The sequence below is a fragment of the Canis aureus genome, chromosome 19 (assembly GCF_053574225.1).
Source record: "Canis aureus isolate CA01 chromosome 19, VMU_Caureus_v.1.0, whole genome shotgun sequence".
Classification (NCBI taxonomy): Eukaryota; Metazoa; Chordata; class Mammalia; order Carnivora; family Canidae; genus Canis; species Canis aureus.
In genome coordinates this window covers 59,365,889-59,384,335 of record NC_135629.1, presented here as the reverse complement: position 1 = coordinate 59,384,335, position 18,447 = coordinate 59,365,889, and the positions used below count along the sequence as shown (strand labels likewise).

The window sequence follows — 18,447 nt, the reverse complement described above, 5'->3', positions numbered from 1 at the left end:
AGAGGCAGGCTCCATGCAGGGAGCCCGACATGGGGACTCGATCCCGGGTCTCCAGGACCACACCCTGGACTGAAGGTGGTGCTAAACCGCTGAGCCACCCGGGCTGCCCAATTTCACTTTTTAAAAAAAGATTTTATTTATTTCTTTGACAAGGATAGACAGGGAGAGCATGCACAAGCAGGACGACAGAGAGGGGGAGGCTGACCCCCTCGCTGAGCAGGAAGCCCGACTCGGGACTCGATCCCAGGGCCCCACATCATGACCTGAGCTAAAGACAGATGCCCAACTGACTGAGCCACCCAGATACCCTGAATTTCACTTAAAAAAAAAAAAAGATTTATTTATTGAGAGAGAGCACACATGCATGGGTGGGACAGAGGGATGGGGAAGGGGGAAAGAATCTCAAGCAAACTGCGCCCAGCCTGGAGCCTGACATGGGGCTCCATCCCCCACCCCAAGATCATGACCCTGAGTGGACGTCGAGAGTCGGGGGTCTACTCAACTGAGCCCTGCAGGGGCCCCTTACTTTCACCTTTGACTTCCACTGTGACCAGCTGTCGTCTCAGCAGGTGCTAAGATTCAACTGTCGGGGCAGTTTGCAGGTTTCCTTCTGCTCTTGATTCCCAGCTCTACCCCTCTGTGGTTACGGGTAGCGTTTCAAGCTCCTTAAATGGCCGACCCGTCGGTGCCCTCGCGTGTCATCTGTCCTGACGGACTCTGCCGAAGGTGCACATTGTGGCGTGTGTCGGCCAGGCCTGCGGGCTATGCGGGCCAGTCGGCGCCCCTCCAACTGCACCGCGGCCTATTTCTCCCTTCAGTTATTTTTGTTTATGCAGAAAAATTCCAAGTAATTGAGGTAGATGTTCATCCACCAAGGATGTGGATCTAAGTCCTCACTCCCTTAGCATGACCTTGACCCTGACCCCAACTTTTAACCCTAGCTGAACAGCCTTAGTATTGATCCTCCACATGATACCTTCTCAGTAGAATCCGTGTACCAGCAGAACTTTCCTTCATCTTCCCCTCTATTTATTTTATGCTTCAAATATGACTACTGTGGCTGATAAACCATATTTTTACTTTATAATTTAAATTAACTTAAAGGGCTACATGTCACTAGTGCCTTCCATTCTTGGACAAAGCACCAAATGGTCCCCCGCAAACACTGCATGCATGGATGGGTTTACCCCCTAAAGTGCCTCCTGCAAGTGCAGGTGGATATTCAGAAACTCTGTGCCACGTCCCAGCCTTGGGGTTTGCCACAGAGAGGAGACGAAGAATAACACCAATCTCCTGCCCAATATGTCCCTAGGGTGTCAAGTCTATGCGGCTTGAGGCAGTGCTTGGAAAACCCTGCAGAGCTCCTAGACATGGCTGTCAGGACACCGCCAGACCATCCCCAACTTCAGGCCCCTGGGCCAGGGCAGGCACCTCTCCAGCCTGGGGGGAGACAGGGACACGGACAAATTCCCGCAGGTGGACACAAGTGTGAGGTGGGGCAGAGCTGAAAGTCCGTCCTCCCCGGAGGTGGGAGAGTGTCTTCACACCTCCAGCACCATGGTGAACCGGAAAGCAGGGGACTCGGGGAGTGGTGTGCTCTCCACCCTGCAGGGATGATGGGGAGAACTCCACGGGCTGCAGCAAACCTCAGGAGCCCCTAGAAACAGCCCCTTAGCAATCTTGTGTAGGAAGACCTAGACAAGAAGTTGAACACGGAGCACGTCGTGAATGAAACCCTGCAGCCTCGCTCCTTATGGAGAATAAAGCTGTTTAATACACGGAGCAGCTTTCATGGCAGGTGAAAGGAAGGTGTAGTTTTCAAATGGGTACCAAAGAAATACCGTCTCTTGATTGTTTACACTGAAATGAAAATGGAACATGCTTTTTTTTCTTCCATTTAGGTCACCTCAATTCCCTCTGGTCTTCCACAGTGTCAAGGGCTGGTTTCCAGACCTGAATCAGGTGGCCTCCGGGGATGCCACTCTGGCCTCGGAAGGGCTGCCACATAGTGGCTGGACAGGTGTGGCTGTTTGTGTCTGACGCCGGGGGAGGTGGGCAGGTCCTCTGGGAGCTGGGAGACGTGATGGGGAGGAGCTGCGCCTTTGCAGGGCAGGTGCCCGTTACCAGCAATTCCAGTCTTTGACCAGCGGCAGATTCTCATACAAAGTCCTGGATTCACTCGAAACCGGGCTATGAAAGGTGCACTCTGGGTTGCTTCTTTCCACAGATCACAACTGTGAAAAATAAGGCTCGCCAATGGGCAGCCCCGGTGGCACAGCGGTTTAGTGCCGCCTGCAGCCTAGGGCATGATCCTGGAGACCCTGGATCGAGTCCCACGTCGGGCTCCCTGCATGGAGCCTGCTTCTCCCTCTGCCTGTGTCTCTGCCTCTCTCTCTGTGTGTGTCTCTATGAATAAATGAATAAATAATCTTTGAAAAAAAACAAGGCTCACCGAGATACTGGGGAGCTGGTGGGTCTCCAGTACGGTTAGAGACCCGCAGCTCTCGAGGAGCCTGGGAGCTGTCCAGCTGCTGAAAGTGTGTGAGAAGATTAAGAAAAATCAGAGGCTTTTTAGTTTCAGTACAAAGTTGCCCTCCTTCTCCCTCTATTTACGTGATCAGAGTGACAGGGGCACCAGGCTGTCACCACCACTGCTTGCTGCTGAAAAACGGGGTAAGCTGCCTTCTTGCATCAGGGTGGTAACCGACACTAACCTGAAATTATATTTAATTTATACTAAAGATTAATATAGTGCAGCCCCGGTGGCTCAGCGGTTTAGCGCCGCCTGCAGCTCAGGGCGTGATCCTGGGGACCTGGGATCGAGTCCCACGTCGGGCTCCCTGCATGGAGCCTGCTTCTCCCTCTGCCTGTGTCTCTGCCTCTCTCTCTCTCTCTCTCCTCTCTGTGTATTCTCATGAATAAATAAATAAAATCTTTAAAAAAAATAAATAAAGATTAATATAATCTTGTTTTTCAACTAGGATTTTATGATGTTGCAACTTAAATATGAATCATTTGGGAAATAAGGAATGCATGGATACTGTTCAATGTAGGAAACTCATTGCGCAGAATTTTCCTTTTGAATATACAATTTTGCAAAATATAGTACTGAAAGCGACATAATGAACATAAACACAGAGACTTTACAAGAATTATAATTTTGCCACATTTGCTTCACATTTTTGTATGGGGAATGACAGTAGGTCATAGACATCACACAACTTCACTCCTAATTACTTCAGGGTGCACCTACACCAAAGGAAGCAGGATTTCCCTCAAAACCATAGTAGCATTTTGCTCTTAAAAAACTCAAAAGAAAAAAAAAAACTCAAAAAAAAATTCCTGCTTTTCATCCGTCAAAAAAACATCAGAAAGTAGGGTAAATGTGGAGCATTGAGAACAGGCCATGAGAAATGGTATTTCCATGGCTAAGGATCTAGGAGTTTCCAAGAAGAATCAACAGAAAAATCTCCTTTGTAAAAAGAGGAAAAGACCGTTTTCTCCATGAAACCATAAGGCGTGTAGCCCTACAGTCACGTACCTGAGGGCTGCCCTGCGTCTCTGCCTGGCATATCCGTATGTCCTAACTTTTCCTAATCTGTAAGAACCAGTGAACCCGGAAACTGCAGCTCTTTTCTCACCAACCCAGACAAGCGTGCGAAGGCTCCAGTAAAGCAAGAAGCTTACTGTGACCAGAGGCTGTGACCTCCAGGCCCTTTGAGGACTCGAGGCGAGCCGGGCCAGCACCACTGTCTGTCCTCAGGCCTGTGGCCCTGGGGTCTGCGTGAAGCACAGAGGCACTCTCACGGCCAAGGCCAACCAGACCCTCTGCCACGACCCACTCACCTCCATCATCTTGTTTTCCCTGCTCCTTACTCATCGGCTGGCAAACCGCATTCAGAGGTTTCAACCATGGCTGTTTCCACTGTTTGGGCCCAAAGCATCACGGTGGCCTGGACACCTTCACGGTCACCACGCCAGGGAAGGGAGGGCGGCAGTGGGTGCCAACAGGGGCCCCAAATCGGTCGTTCCCACCTGCTCCTGATCCCCAGCTCCCGGTGGGGTCTGGCCCACACCCCCTTCACTGACACAGACACCCCTGCCTGAGCCTCAGTACATCCTCCTCGCGGGCAGCAAGGGCTCGGTCACTGCCGTCCCTTCTCCTGGGACGCCCAGGCTCCCCAGCCCCGGGGCAGCTTCACGGTGGCTTTCCCGATGCCTCTGGTGAAGCCAAGTGCCAGATGTCCAGCATCTGGGCCCCACGGCGTCTGGGCCCCCTCCCCATCTGCCGCAGCCCCGAAAGCAAGGTCACGGTGGCCCCGAGATCATCTCCATCTAGGCCCAGCACGGGGCTACGAGGCTGCGAGGCTGCGTCTCTGCCCTCTGGCACATTATCGTGCTGAGGCCTGGCCAGAACAGGCGAATGGAGAAACACAGCTTCTGGAAACAAATACAACTTTAACACTTAAAAATATGTAAACTGCTTTACACGTATTTAATTAAAAAATCAAAGTCACTACACTGTCATTGTATGCTCTGCAGTCATCCCGCGGTGCCAAGCTCCGTGAGGCGACCAGCTCCGGAGGCCTGGCATCTCCCGGCATCTCCCGGGCGCGGGACCCACCGTGCACGCCGCGTTCACTCTCTCGGTTTTCCCCAATTACCGAAGGCTTCCCCTACACTAAGGTTTTTTTTTTTTTTTTTTAAGATTTTTTAAAAAATTTATTTATTCATGACAGACACACAGAGAGAAGCAGAGACCCAGGCAGAGGGAGAAGCAGGCTCCATGCAGGGAGCCCGACACGGGACTCGATCCTGGGTCTCCAGGATCACACCCTGGGCTGACAGCAGGTGCTAAACCGCTGGGCCATCCGGGCCACCCTACACTAAGGTTTTGAACACATCTCCTTCCATTTTTTTAAAAAAAAGATTTTATTTATTTATTTGACAGAGAGAGATCACAAGCAGGAGGAGGGACAGAAGGAGAAGCACGAGCAGGGAGCTCGGTGCGGGGCGACCCCAGGACCCCACGATTGTGACCTGAGCCAAAGGCAGAGGCTCAACCAGCTGAGCCAGACAGGCGCCCCGTCTCCTTCCAGCAGTGAACCTGCCCCTATTCTACTTTCCGGCCGTTCACGTCTGTGCATGTGGGCAGCGGGCATCCCGAGCCGAGTCCGAGGAGCTGCTCTGAGCCCCACGTGCATGCCCAGCAGGGACGCGCCAGGTCAAGGAATCTGCGGCTGCAGGAGTCCGCCAGGAACGCGGGGCACGGCCGGACCTGGAGTCCCGGGGCCCCCATGTACGTCAGTTTAAGGTGGGCACTGCCGAGACGGGACGATCTGAGGGCAGGGCTCCGGTCAGTTGGGGGGAGAGTAGTCCCTGAGCAGAAAGGGGGATGAGGGGTCCAGCCCCCGGCCCACCGCCCAGGGGGGCTCCAGGCTCCCCAGCAACGGACCCGGGCACAGCCCCGCTGCAGGCGAGGCTTCAGCCCCCCTGATGGTGCTCTTACCTGTAACTGAACTTGTGCCCAGGGTTTCCATGTGGCGGGGCCTGTGCTGGGGGGAGGGGGGCTCTCGGCAGAGGCCTCCCCACCGTGAGGGGAGAGCCAGGAAGGCACCTCTCCCCACTCTGGCTCAAACCCAGGGTGTCCCCAACCCCAGCCCTCCCCGGGGCACAGACAACTGCCAGAGCCTCCCGCAGCCCACGGGACCCTCGCCCCGAGCGCTGTGCCACGGGGCCGCTCCCCGTGCTGAGAGGAGCAGAGGAGGCCAGTGAGGCCTTGGCTGCCCTTGCACTGCCTTGTTGACTTGACCAGGCCACAAACAGCAAGGCTTTCAGTTTCCAGACCCGATTCAGCATCCAAGGGGCACGACCCCCCCAAGACAACAGCAAGCAATTCTGGGACACCAGCGGGGTGTTGGAGAACAAAACCCGGACAGTCTGGCCCAAGACAGCACCGGGTCGTACAGGTTAAGGACAAGGACACCGTCAGCCATCGCAGGCTGTCAGCGGTACTTCTGACCCACCGACGAGACCAGAGGTCCCCACGGCCTCCTCCTCATGGTCTCTGTCCGCGGGCGTGGGGTGGAGCTCAGGGGACTCTGGCCGTGATGCACGCGAGTCCACAGGCAGACGAGGACGTACGCGGGGTGAGGCGGGGCAGTATCCTCTCTCCGCGTTTCCCCACGACAGCACCGCCACCACCGCCACCAGCTGTCTGCGCCCGAGCTCAGCTGAGCCCCCACGAGGAAGCGACCCCATGCGGGAACAGCGCTCACAATGTAAGGAACACAGGCCGACACCACGCGTCGAGCAAATGCTCCGTTTTACTAAAAGTCCACATATACATTGCACTTTACAAAAACAGCATCTATCTGGACCCCCAGGGCCCCCCTAATCCAACAAAGGGGGTTCTGAGGGCGCGGAGAACACAAGGCCCGCCTTCCAAATGCAAAGCAGCCACCAGCACGGGGTACCCGAGCCTGTGTGGAGCCCTCGTCGCCGCCCCAAGGGAGGGCCTGGGCACGGCCAGCGCCCAGCTGGACCCACAGACGTCCCTCAGGAAGAGGAGACCGGGTACCCGTAGTGGTTGCGGTCAGCCTCACCCAGGGTCAGCGTCAGGGACAGGCTAGGCTTCCGGCCCAGCTCCTCCTCCTCCAGGCAGCGCTGCGGGGGCCGGGACTTGAAGAAGTCAGAGACGTAGCGAACCTAGGGGGGAAGGCGAGAGCTGCTGGGGGCTGGGGACTGGGCCCCCCCCCCCCGCCCTGGGGAAGGCAGCGGGGGTGAGGAAGGGGCTCTGTAGTGGGGGGAGACCCGCGGGGGGAGAAGGACGAGGGTCCCAGGGCGGTGGGCGGTGCGGGGAAGGTCAAGCCCAGGAGCTCACGGTGAGGCCGGCCACCAGTGCCCCCTGCAGGAGGCCAACCAGGACATCACTCCAGTGGTGCTTGTGGTCAGACACGCGGGTGTAGCCCACATAGAGCGCGAAGGCCAGCAGGAAGAACTGCACCGTGGGCCGCAGAAGCCGGGCCCACTTCCAGCAGAGCCGCGCCTGCACGTAGAGCTGCGGGCCAGAGGGCGGCGGTGAGCCCGGGAGCCGGCCGGGCTCACCCCACATCCAGGCACACACGGGAGCTGAGGCCACGAACAGGAGCCAGCAGGCCCGGGGCCTTCGGCTCCCAGGAGCACACCAGTCAGCCCGATCCATCACCACCTCCGTCCACCCCTCTACGGAAGGAGAGACTGAGGCCCAGGGAAGGCAGTGACTCGTCCGGTCCCAAAGCCAACCCTAGGAACAAGACTCACCGCCAAGAACATCATGCAGTACATCCCAAAGGAGGAGTGTCCGGAATAGAAGGACAGCCTGAGAAAGGAGAGGCCAGGCGTCAGGAGGGCTGCAGAGAAGACAGCCCAGGGCCCAGGCTCGGAGGTGCAGAAGCTCAGTCCCACCTCTGCTCCCCTCCCACTGTGTGGCCCGTAGTCTGGGACCCAGCATGGTGGTGGGGGGGGGGGGTTGTGGGGAAACACAGCCCCTCCTCACTTCTCTGACCACGCAACAGAAAGTCTCCAAGTGGGGCTCACGGCCTTTAGCACAAATGTCGTAGGGCCACCAACTCAGAACCAGTGCACACACCTGTGTCCAGCAAACAGGTACCACCACATGTCAGGGTTATCTCCCATCTGTGGTACTTGAGGCAAGAAGTAAATTCAAGTTTTAGCAAAAAGCACATCAGTGGACAAGAGAACGTGGGAGACTAAGAAGCTCCAAAGGGCCAGCCCTCCTGAAGAGACAGGGAACCCACGGGTAGGAACAGAGCCTGACTGACGAAGGCCACACGGACCAAGAGCAGAACTGACCTCTCTGCACAACCGTGCTTGCTTGTTTGGACCCGGTGTGCGGAGCTGGACCCACCCTCCCGGGGCTGAGCAGCTAGCTGGGACAGTGCTCTGAAACATGTACAGCCAACACTTGTCCCCGCCGTCCGGGGAGATGCACAGCGGCTGAAGCCCAAGAAGGAAGCCCTTCGCTCTCACCTCTGCCTGCCCGTCAGGTGCGCACAACACACAGGAAGCCTGAGCGAGCACCGAGGCAGGGCCCCAACATGGCGCACAGAGCCCACCTGTAACCCCGAGAGCTTTCTCCTGGAGCCTGGTGTCTGAGAAAATCTCCACCGACCCACTAGTCATCAGAAAGAACTTCACGACCACACATGACAAAGAATACAAAATTTACAAAACTAGTGCAGAAAGGCCACTAACCAATCAACAGCCCCAACAAACACCAACAACAATCCCTGGGGCAGGGAGTTCAATCCGATTCCCAGAGTTGCTGCACTACAATATGAAAAATGTCCGGTTTTCAACCAAATTAGTACTAGGCAGGCTGGGAAAAGTGTGGCCAAGGCACAGGGGAAAAAAATCTAGTAAGAGAAGCTGTCCCCGCGGACATGCAGGCACCAGACTTGCTGGACAAGGACTTTTCAACAGCCTTTTAAAATCTGTCCAAAGGGGCAGCCCCGGTGGCTCAGCAGTTTAGCGCCTGCCTTCAGCCCAGGGCGTGATCCTGGAGACCCGGGATCGGGTCCCGCATTGGGCTCCCTGCATGGAGCCTACTTCTCCCTCTGCCTGTGTCTCTGCCTCTCTCTCCTCTCTGTGTATTCTCATGAATAAATAAATAAAATCTTTAAAAAAAAAATCTGTCCAAAGAGCTAAGCGATGTCTCACTAGAGAATACTGACGGAGACAGAGATCATCTAAAGGAACCAGACAGAGACGTTCTGGAGCTGAATCTGAAATGCACGATCACCAGCAGATCTGAGCAGGCAAAGCGCAAGCACGGACACAAGTCAACAGAGATGATCCAATTGGAGGAGCAGAGAGTAAAGGGAAGGGAGGACCAGAGGTGGGCACAGAGCCACCAGCAGTCACCTGCACAGTAGGGGCCCAGAGGGAGCCCAGAGGGGAGGGGCAGGCAGGGCCACAGACAGTGTCTGCAGAAATAACAGCTGAACACCTCCCTAATCCTATCGAAAACTTAATCGACACCCCAAAGCAGCTTGATGAGCTCCAGCAGGAGAAACTCAGACACGGTGTAATCAACCTGCCAAAGGACCACCAGGGAGAACCGTGCAAGCAGCGACAGGAGACCCCTCCTGGACGAGGGCCCTGGGTACGATTAGCAGCCGGTTTCGCATCAGAAGCCTTGGAAGCCAGAGGCAGTGGGATGACACATTCAAAGGAACCAAGAATCCCACACCTGGCAAAGTTATCCCCTAAAAACGAAGGAGAAACTAAGACATTCCCAGATACGCAAAAAGTGAGATTTCACTGCTCAAACACCTGCCTTCTAAGAAATTCCAAAAGGGAGTCTTTCCAGGAAAACGAAAGGTGCCAGACAGCAAGTCAAATCCTGACACAACGACCTGAGAGACACCAGCAAGGCAATTACACAATACGGACTTCTGCACTGAAGTACCTGTGGCTTAGGATTCCTGGGTTTTCTGATAATTTATTTGAACTGCATATACAGGAATGAACGTTGGCTAGATTCACCGTCGTGATCATTTCAAGGCAAATACAAATGCCAAGTCATTATATTGTGCACCTAAAATTAATACAGTGGTATAAGCCAATTATCCCTCAATTTTTTTTAAGATTTTATTTATTCATTCATGAAAGACACAGAGAGAGAGAGAGAGAGAGAGAGGCAGAGACACAGGCAGAGGGAGAGGCAGGCTCCATGCAGGGAGCCCAATGTGGGACTCGATCCCAGGACCCCAGGATCATGCCCTGGGCCGAGGCAGGTGCTAAACCACTGAGCCACCGGGGCTGCCCTATACCTCAATTTTTAAAAAATTGCATAAAACAGGGACACCCGGGTAGCTCAGCAGTTTAGCGCCTGCTTTCGGTCCAGGGCGTGGTCCTAGCACCCTGGGATCAAGTCCCGCATCAGGCTCCCTGCATGGGGCCCGCTTCTCCCTCTGCCTGTGTCTCTGCCTCTCTCTCTCTCTCTCTCTGTCTCTATGAATAAATAAGTAAAATCTTAAAAAACAGTAATTATAAATCTAAGATGTTGAACATACAATGTATAAAAATATAATTTGTGAAAATAATCTCATAAGGGCACCACATGGCCATAAACTCTTAGCACGGTCAACAACTAACGAAAGGTGGCAGTACGGAAGAAACGCAAAGGTCAGCATAAAAACAGAAAATATGCAGAAAACAGCAAAACAGCAGAAAGCCTTCCTGATCCATAATTACAATGAATGGCCGCGGGGTGGGGGGAGCCAGGGGGGCAGGGGCCAGGAGTGGGGCTGAGGGGGGGAAGAGCGGGGTGGGCACCGACTGGGTAATGATGACTAATACACATGGAGCTTCTTTCTAGGGCGATGAAAATATTCTGGAATAAGACAGTGGGATGGCCGCACAACTTTTTGAATTACTAAAAATCAATGAACTGTACACGTTAAAATAGCGAGATTAGTGAATTTTAGCTGTGTGAATTTTATTTCAATCTTTTAAAAAGGAAAATAAGAATGGCAATGGAGTTTATCACAGAGTGAGAGCACAGAGCAGAAGTGGGACAGAGGGCCCAGCCCCTGCCCCCGCGCCCTCTCATCTGCAGGACTCAGGCCCGCAGCCACCCCCCACCCACCTCGGGCCTCACCCCACCTCAGCCTCTGCTCAGTGAGGGAGTCGCCTCGTCAACCTTCTCCGCAGGAAGCTCGCTCTTCGGCGTCCAGTTCCTGAGGGTCCCGCTCCAGGGCCCCCTCCTCCCCCAGGGGTGGGGAGCGGGAAGCTGTGGCTTGGGGCCCCCGCACGACCCCGAGTGGGGGCTGCTGGCCCGGCACCCACCTGGACTCGGTGACGTTAGCGGGGCTTCCCCTGCACACCTTCTCCACCTGCACGTACAGCGAGCAGTTGACACGGCTCCAGTCAGGGTCGCACACCGCCAGGAAGTTGGGGCGCAGCCGGCCGATCATGTACTTGGCCAGATCCGTCAGAGACTGACTCACCGCAGCCCCGAACAGGAAGGTCCCCAGCACCTTGTAGACGGCGGCCACGTAGTTGTTGAAGTCGGAGCGGGAGTAGAGGCGGTCAGTGTACACCAAGTAGGCCTCCCCGGCCGAGACCTGCAGAGGGGACAGACAGCTCAGGGCCGCGGGGGGTTCAGGGTGCAGGGTTCCCGCCCCCGGGTTGGCTGGGGTCCCTGGGGTCCCGGGAACTCCAGAGCACCCAGCAGCCCGCCTGCCCGCCCACCCTGGCCAGCCTTACAAGGACAACGGTGGCCGTGATGGTGACCCCGGCCATGAGCCCGTGTGTGATGGTGTCTGGACGGTATGGGTATCGGATGGAGTCGTCCGCGCAGTAGAACCCTCGCTTGTACGGGGCATTCACAAGCGTCAGGATGGCGAAAGGCAGAGAGGCTGGGGGCAGGGGAGAGAAGCCACTGGCCGGGTGCTCCCCCCCCGCCGCCCCACACTGACCTGACAGCCAGCAGGAGCCTTCCTCACGGCAAATGGGGGGCGCTGCCCCATTAAAACCCCTCGCGGTTCCCCATCACCCTCAGACGAACACCAGACCTTTCCGCGCCCGCCGTAAGCCCCCCACATCTCCCACTCCCCGCTTCCCTCCAGCCCCCTTTCTGCTCCTGAACAAACTCCACAAGCACCACCCCCGGCACCTGGCACGCGTCCTCACTGCCCGACACGTCTCTGCCTAACTGCCCTCCAGCCTGCGCGCCGTCCAGCCTTTCATGGACGACATGTGTTCTCCAGGTCCCCGGCGCTCTACGTATTTATGCAGTGTGACACTCGTCACCGAGCACGGGAGGGGGGTGCCATATGCTCAAGGCTGTCCTCTGGGCCTTCCCAGGGCTTGGCCTGGCCAGGTGGTCAATAAACATCTTTGAAAAGAAGGGGGGCGCCTGGGAGGCTCAGCGGGTGAAGCACCTGCCCTCAGCTCAGGTCCTGATCCCAGGGTCCTGGGACGCGGTCCCACGTCTCCAGGAGCCACAAGTTCTGGCAGGAAAATGAAGCGCTCTGGGGTCCTAGGGCCCTGCTGAGCTGAGAGTGACAGCCACACGCAGAGTGCCCTTTGCCCTCAGCAGGGCAGGTGACAAACCTAAAAGGGTGTGACTCTTCTGAGGCCTGAATACCACAGGAGGCAGCGGCAAGGCCAGCTCCTCCTCCCAGGAGACCAAGTGTAGAGCGGAGTCTGGGGACGCAGAGGGCTGCCTGCGGAGGTGGGAGGGTCGGGGTAAAGAATCCCGAGCAAACAGCAACGGGGTCAGGGATGCTGTGGGGCTGTCAGGTAGGGCACACAGACACGGTGCTTGCGGGGACTGAGGAAGTTCAGGGCGGGGCGGGCGGGGAGGAGCACCGGGCAGGGGCAGTGGTGGTGCCAGGGTGTAGAGGTGGGCCGGGCCTGCAGAGCGGATGGGCTGGGGCTGGTGCCAGGGTGCAGAGGAGGGTCCCCAGAAGGCTGATCGTGCTGCCCATGAGGCGGGGGACACCCGTTTGGAGCTGTTTCCGTAGGGTCCCTCAGCTGCTGAGCGAGGGCCAGGGTGGAGGTGGAGGGTGGGGGGGCTCCAGGTTGGGGGGGGCCAGGCCAGAATATGCTGAGCCATCAGCTCAAGCCTCATCCTGCAGCTGTGCAGGGCGCCCGGGTGCCCAGGTCAGCCTCCCCGCTCCTTTTCCCCGCACCTCTCTCGGGGGCTCAGTCACCCTGAGCTGGAACCAGAGCTCCCAGCACGGAACTGGGGCCTCTGCGCCTGGGCTCTGGTTTGGCCCTCGCAGCGGGCACCCCCGCAACCTCCCTGCCTTTGCATCACCCCCCACAATACACCGTGTTGTCCTCGGCGCCTCCTCGGCACCCGAGGAAAGTCAACTGCTTCTGTGCTGAAGCCTCAAGACTGGGAGCCGTGGGCCTGGCCTCAGCACCCCGCGCCAGGGGCTGCGCCCACCCGGTCTCCGCTGGCCTGCGGCTGCTGTGTGAGCCCCAGCAGGTGCCTGGACCTCTCTGGTCTGCAGCCGCACCTCCCCGCTGCTTGGTGGGGGAGGCTTGATTCTGGGCAATGTCGCTTGTGCCTGGCACGCAGCAGGTGCCACACGGACGTTTAAATATAAGGGACAGTTGCTCAGTAGAGGGCGGGGGCTGGCACGGGCCCCCCCTCCCCCCGCTGGGGTCCGGCTCATCGCAGGAGGCTCCCGGGAGGCCTGGCCCGGGGCGGAGCACAGGAAGGGGGGGCGGTGCAGGCCCCCTCCCCTCCTCTCCCCTCCCCCCTCCCCCTCCCCCGGCGGGGCACACACTCGGCCTCTGTCGCCGGGACCGGGGACGGGGGGGCGGGGACCTGGGCCCTGGGGCGCCCCTCCCCCAGCCCGGCCCGCAACCCGCCCGGCAGGTTTGGGCCGCCCGACGCCCGGGGCACCGGCTTCCCGGGGAGCCCGCGGCCCGGCCTCCCTCGTCCCCCGCCGGGACCGGGTTCGAATCCCCCCGCCGCCCCGCGGATGAGCGCCGGGGGGGGTCCCCGCGAGAGGAGCCCCGAGCCGCCCCAGCCGCGCCCCGGCCGCGCTTACCGACCAGCACGCACAGCACGTCGAGCAGCACGAAGACCCACCGGCGCCCCATGCCGCCCCGCCCGCCCGCCCGCGCCCCCCGACGCCCGTCCCAGCGCGTCCCGTCGCGCCCCGGCCAGGCCGCGGGGTCACATGGCCGCGGAGCCAGGCCCTGCCAGGGCGGGGCGGGGCGGGGCGGGGCGCGGAGGGCGGCAGGGGCGCGGCGGGCGGGCGGGGCAGCAGCTCGGGAGGGCGGACTCTGCCCCCGCCCCGCCCCGGCCCGGCCCGGCCCCGCAGCGGGGAGGGGGAGGGGGAGGGGGAGGGAGGGGGAGGGGGGAGGGGGGAGGGGGCCGCGGGGAGCCCGGAGGGGTCATGTCTCCACCCCCAGGCTGAGGGCCAGGCCCCCCCCCTCGCTGAGTCGGACAAGGGGCCGGAGCAAGAGGGAGGCCCCCCTCCCGCCTCCCCTCCCGCCTCCCCTCCTTCCCCTCCCCTCCCCGGGGGAGCTCGTCCTCGGCGCCCCCCACCCCCCCTCCCGTGGCAGCGGCCCTTGCGGGGCGCCTCTGGGCACCTGGGTCGGGAGGCGGGACAGGACACAGGCCCAGCGCCTCCCTCCTGGGCCGCGGCCCTCCCCTGCGGGTCTCCCCCGCCCGGCCTCCCCAGGCTGCGGCACCAGCACACCCACTGTCCCAGCAGGAGCCAACGGGGTGGGGGGAGGAGTCGCCCACCAGCTGGAAGGTCTGTGCCCCGCGCCCCCCCCCACCCCCCGGGTCCTGGGAGTGCCCAGGCAGAGAGAACTGAGGCCCTGGCACAGGCACTGGACCCTGGGCTGACACCATCAGCCCTGCCCTGACCTGGCAGGACACAGGACAGCAGGGACTGTCCCTCCTCCAAGGTCACGGGGGGGGGGGGGGGGGGGGGGGGGGGGGGGGGATGCGAGCTGGGACTCAACCCAGGGGCCTGGCCCAGGGCCTGCTCCCTCAACCTCTTAAGACACATTCACCACCCAGTGCCTCCAACGACCCTAAAACAGGAGGATTCTGAGCCCTTCCTAGAGATGAGGGGGTCAGATCCAGAGACAGGCGGCCCTGCACCGAGGTCAGGCCGCTGGGGCTTCAGCTCGGCCCCACTGACACTTGCGGGGTGCAGGGGTTCCAGGAGGAAGCCTGGGCTGGGAGTCGGGGGACAGTGCACAGCAGATCGGGGGCTCTGTGATGACTGCAGTGGGAGGCGGGATGTCCGGGACCATCTCCCCTGCGCCCCAGACAACGTTCCCCCCTGAGCAGCCCCCAGACACCCCCACATGCACACTCAAAATAACCCAGCCCACCCCCAGGACATGACAAAGTCCAGCATGGAAACTCCGGGACCCAGATTTTCCGGCCGTGGTGTGGCGGAGAGACGGTGTGGGAGGCACAGCCCTAGCACCCCCCCCCCCCCCGCCCCCGTTGCCAACCGCACAGCCAAGGAGTTGGGGGCGGCGGGAGGTTGCACATCCTTAAAAAAAAACGCAGCTTCCTCCTGCCCCAGGAGTCACTGGACTCCCTCGAGGCGGAGGCGGCGGGAGACTCAGCTTTACTCCCCTGCCGGAGGGTTTTTCCAGTCTGGCCAGGGGTGGGGCTGCCACAGGGCCCAGTTTCAGCGTTTCTCCCACTCCAGCCCGGCGCTGCTCACTGGCTTTCTGGCCGCCACTCGGAGCAGGACGGACCCCAGGGGAAGCAGGTCCCAGGCTCCAGCTCCCTCCGTCCATCAGTTCACTCACTCGTGCAGCCCCTAATGGATCGTGGGTTCTTTGAGAATTGCCTGATGAGTGACAGGCGGACGGCATCCGGGACACCCAGCAGCATGCTACATAAATGTCACCTGACCGTATTCCTGAACTTTTCTCACTTTAAGCTCAAGGTGACCACCCACCCTCAGTTAAAGTAGAGAATGTGAAAGGCTGCACTGGAGTCAACAGGGCTTCCTTACTGAGCACCTACTGTGTGCTGGGCGGGGAGATGGCCGGGGGCAGCCCGCCGAGGGGACGAGCATGATGCGGGGGGGGGTGGGGGGGGCGGCGGGGAGCTGCGGCTGGGCCCCGGATCTCCAGGGGAGGTTCCTGTGGGCAGAGACCCTGGGTGGGAAGCAGCGCCGCCTGTTTAGCTGGGAGAAGTGTGGCTGGAGTAACAGTGGCCACCTGCCCTCCCCCACTGACCTCAATCTCACCCTGTCCCTAAATACCTGGGCAGGGTCAGGATTAAACTCTAAAGAGGACAGCAAGGATTAGGATTGGGGTCAGGGCTCCTGCGTCTGCTGGCTGGGGTCCCCCACATTTCAGGGAGTCTTCATACTTGGAGTCTGCTTTAACCCTTTAGAGCGCGCCTGAGGCTGGCGAGGCCTGCTCCTGGGAGCCAGACCCAGAGAGCTCCTCCTGCACCTGCAGGGGCAGACTGAGCCCCGGCCGGTCCCCTGGACACCAGGGTTAGGGTTAGTCACCTAGATCCACCAGGGAGTGGAGCTCAGGGCTCAGAGGCCTTAGTTCTCGTCCACCTGATGGGCTCCCGGTGCCTTTGTCTCCAATACAGTGAAGACTGGGGAGAGATGCGTGGGAGGGGGGCAGACAGCGCCTGGCACACAGTAGGTGCCCCTGAGTGCAGCATTCTTGGCTCTTTCTGTACTTCCCTGAGGGCTAAGTTCCAGCCCCACGTGGGTGTAAAGATTACTTACAAGTCTACTCCTGGGGCTCAGAGAGGCCACACTGGGAGTTCTTGGGGCTTTATCCCCTGCTCAGGGTCCTGGAGTCGGCCTGCTGCCTCGGTCTCTCCACCTGCATGTCCGCGGGAGGGTACCTCCGCCCTGAGGTTGTACTCGACTGCCTGACTGGGAGCCCAACTCAGGAAGCACCGCTGGAGGGTTAAGGGGCCATGAAACGGTGGAACAGGCACTCGGGATCCCCTTCAAGTAACAATGTAGCATCAGTGAATTCCGGATCCACGCAGGCCACCGACTGCCCCCACACGCCGTGTCCTCGGCCTCCTCTAAGCTCTGGCACCGTTCCTGTGTCTGTTTATCATCCCCATCCCCCACCCTGAGCTCCAGGGCCAGCGGCCAGCACCCAGCAGGCACCCAGTCGGCGCAGACTGAAGGAAACACGGCCTAGTGATCAGGATGGATTGCACACCCACAGCCTGACGTTATCAGGGCGACCACTGCTCCAGGGCCCCCCAGCCCACGGAGTCGTGGCCAGAGAGCGTGAGCTGCTTACTTCTCCACGGAGAGGGCTCCCCCTGCTGCACCCCCCAACCAGCACTGCCCCGATAGCGACTCCCAGCCAGTCTCTCCAAAGCCCAAGTCCGCTCCTGCGACCTCCCAACGCCCTCACATTCCTGGCCGAGAGGGGGGGAGACTTGCCATTGCCCTTCAGCCTTAGGGCCCCTTCCGCGAACCCCGTGCCCCGTGTCCCTCCCACCCGGGCTGCCCGGCTGCTCCCTGGGAGGCCGGCTCTGCCTCTGTGGGTGAGCAGCTGACCCAGGGCTGGACACTCAGTCCCCGGTTCAGTCCCAGGCACGACACAGACGTGGTAACGAGTCTCCCTCAAGGGCTCCTGCGGGGGCTCCTGGGGAGATGCGCGCTCCCGCAGGGACCACACAAGGTTCCCACGAAGGCAGGCCCCGCCACCCCGGTCACAGCACAGCCCGGCCAGGCCTGTGTGCGTCCACACCAACGCGACGAAAATGACTCGTCGGGACACAACAAGCGACACTGGAGACGCGGGGACCCGGGATCCAGGGGAAAACAGTTCACAGCTCTAGAAATGAGCGCCGGCAGAAACAGTGAAGATTCAGGTAATGGTTACAAAAAAAAATGGTTAATTTCTACAGGAAAAGGTAGAAAATGAAGAATTTCAGGAGAAATGGAAAAGCCAAGTACAAATACTAGAACCAGAGCATACATGATGTGACTTCAAGAGCACAGGGACCGGCCCACCCAGGGCGCAACAGCCGCTCAGGGCTCCCGGGAGGGTGGCACCCAGCTCGCACAGCCAGACACTGGGGCGCAGCGGAGACGTCGGGGGGCAAAGACGGCCCCGCCTCCGGAAAGGCCCCAGCCCTCCGCCCGAGCGGCTCCCCGTTGACCACACCGAAGTGCGTCCCAACCAACCTGCTGGTGCCAAACACGAAACCGAGGCCCCCTCGGAGGGGACAGGCAGGTCCTGCCTGGAGAAACAGGAAACGACAGAAACCAGGAGTCAAGGAAACATATTTAAAGTGTTCAAAGTCAACCTGGAATCCTAGTGGCTGCGAAGGCCACGCGGCGCGGACACACCGAGGCCCCGACCAATGCTCCAAAGCAGCCGGGAGGCCCGTCTTGGGTCTCCACGCGGTGACACTGCGCAGTCGTGGCAGATTTCTCCAGAAAAGGCCAAAGCCCTCGGGTCTGTTCCCAGGGTGCGCGGCCGCAGCTTACGCAGCCTTTGTGGTGTGCGTCTAGGCCTCTGCCCTGCGGAGCAAGAGGCCTCACATCCCAGGGTGCAGGTGACAGCCGGCAAGCGGCCGACGCTTCCCACGACGGGACAGGGGACCCATCGTGGACAGGAAGGCAAAAAAACAGATGAAAGATAATCTCCAAACACGGGGTAAAAAACACACTGGCGTACGCAGGTGTCTGCTGCAGGGGAGCGGGCGGGAGGCCGCGGGCGACGCCTCTGGAGAAGCGAGGAAACCGAAGCAAATCCTCCACCCGGACCGTCTGGACGCCCTGCCATCACCCACGCGCCCGCACTCCTGACCCCAACACCAGACACCCAGCCCTGCAGTGTGGCCTCCTGCCCCCCAGGGCCTGCTGCCCCCCAGGCCTCCTGCCCCTCCCACCAGGCAGCACCCCACACACACACAGTGTCTCCTGCCCCCTC

At 59.8% G+C, this 18,447-nt stretch overlaps 1 protein-coding gene across 2 annotated transcripts; it reads right to left on the bottom strand.

Annotated features, from left to right (window-relative positions):
* Positions 1 to 6,308: 6,308 nt before the first annotated feature.
* Positions 6,309 to 17,822, bottom strand: PLPP2 (phospholipid phosphatase 2). 2 transcript variants are annotated; one of them, XM_077860829.1, is made up of 6 exons: positions 17,697 to 17,822; positions 11,275 to 11,426; positions 10,855 to 11,132; positions 7,303 to 7,360; positions 6,884 to 7,060; positions 6,309 to 6,708 (listed from the first exon to the last, which is right to left on the bottom strand). In XM_077860829.1, exons 2-6 carry the CDS (start codon positions 11,308 to 11,310, stop codon positions 6,559 to 6,561), a joined length of 699 nt encoding a protein of 232 aa, XP_077716955.1. In that variant the 5' UTR covers positions 11,311 to 11,426; positions 17,697 to 17,822; the 3' UTR covers positions 6,309 to 6,558. The 2 variants fall into 2 exon arrangements, with proteins under 2 accessions (XP_077716955.1, XP_077716954.1); XM_077860828.1 differs by lacking the exon at positions 17,697 to 17,822 and adding an exon at positions 13,578 to 13,703.
* Positions 17,823 to 18,447: the final 625 nt, after the last annotated feature.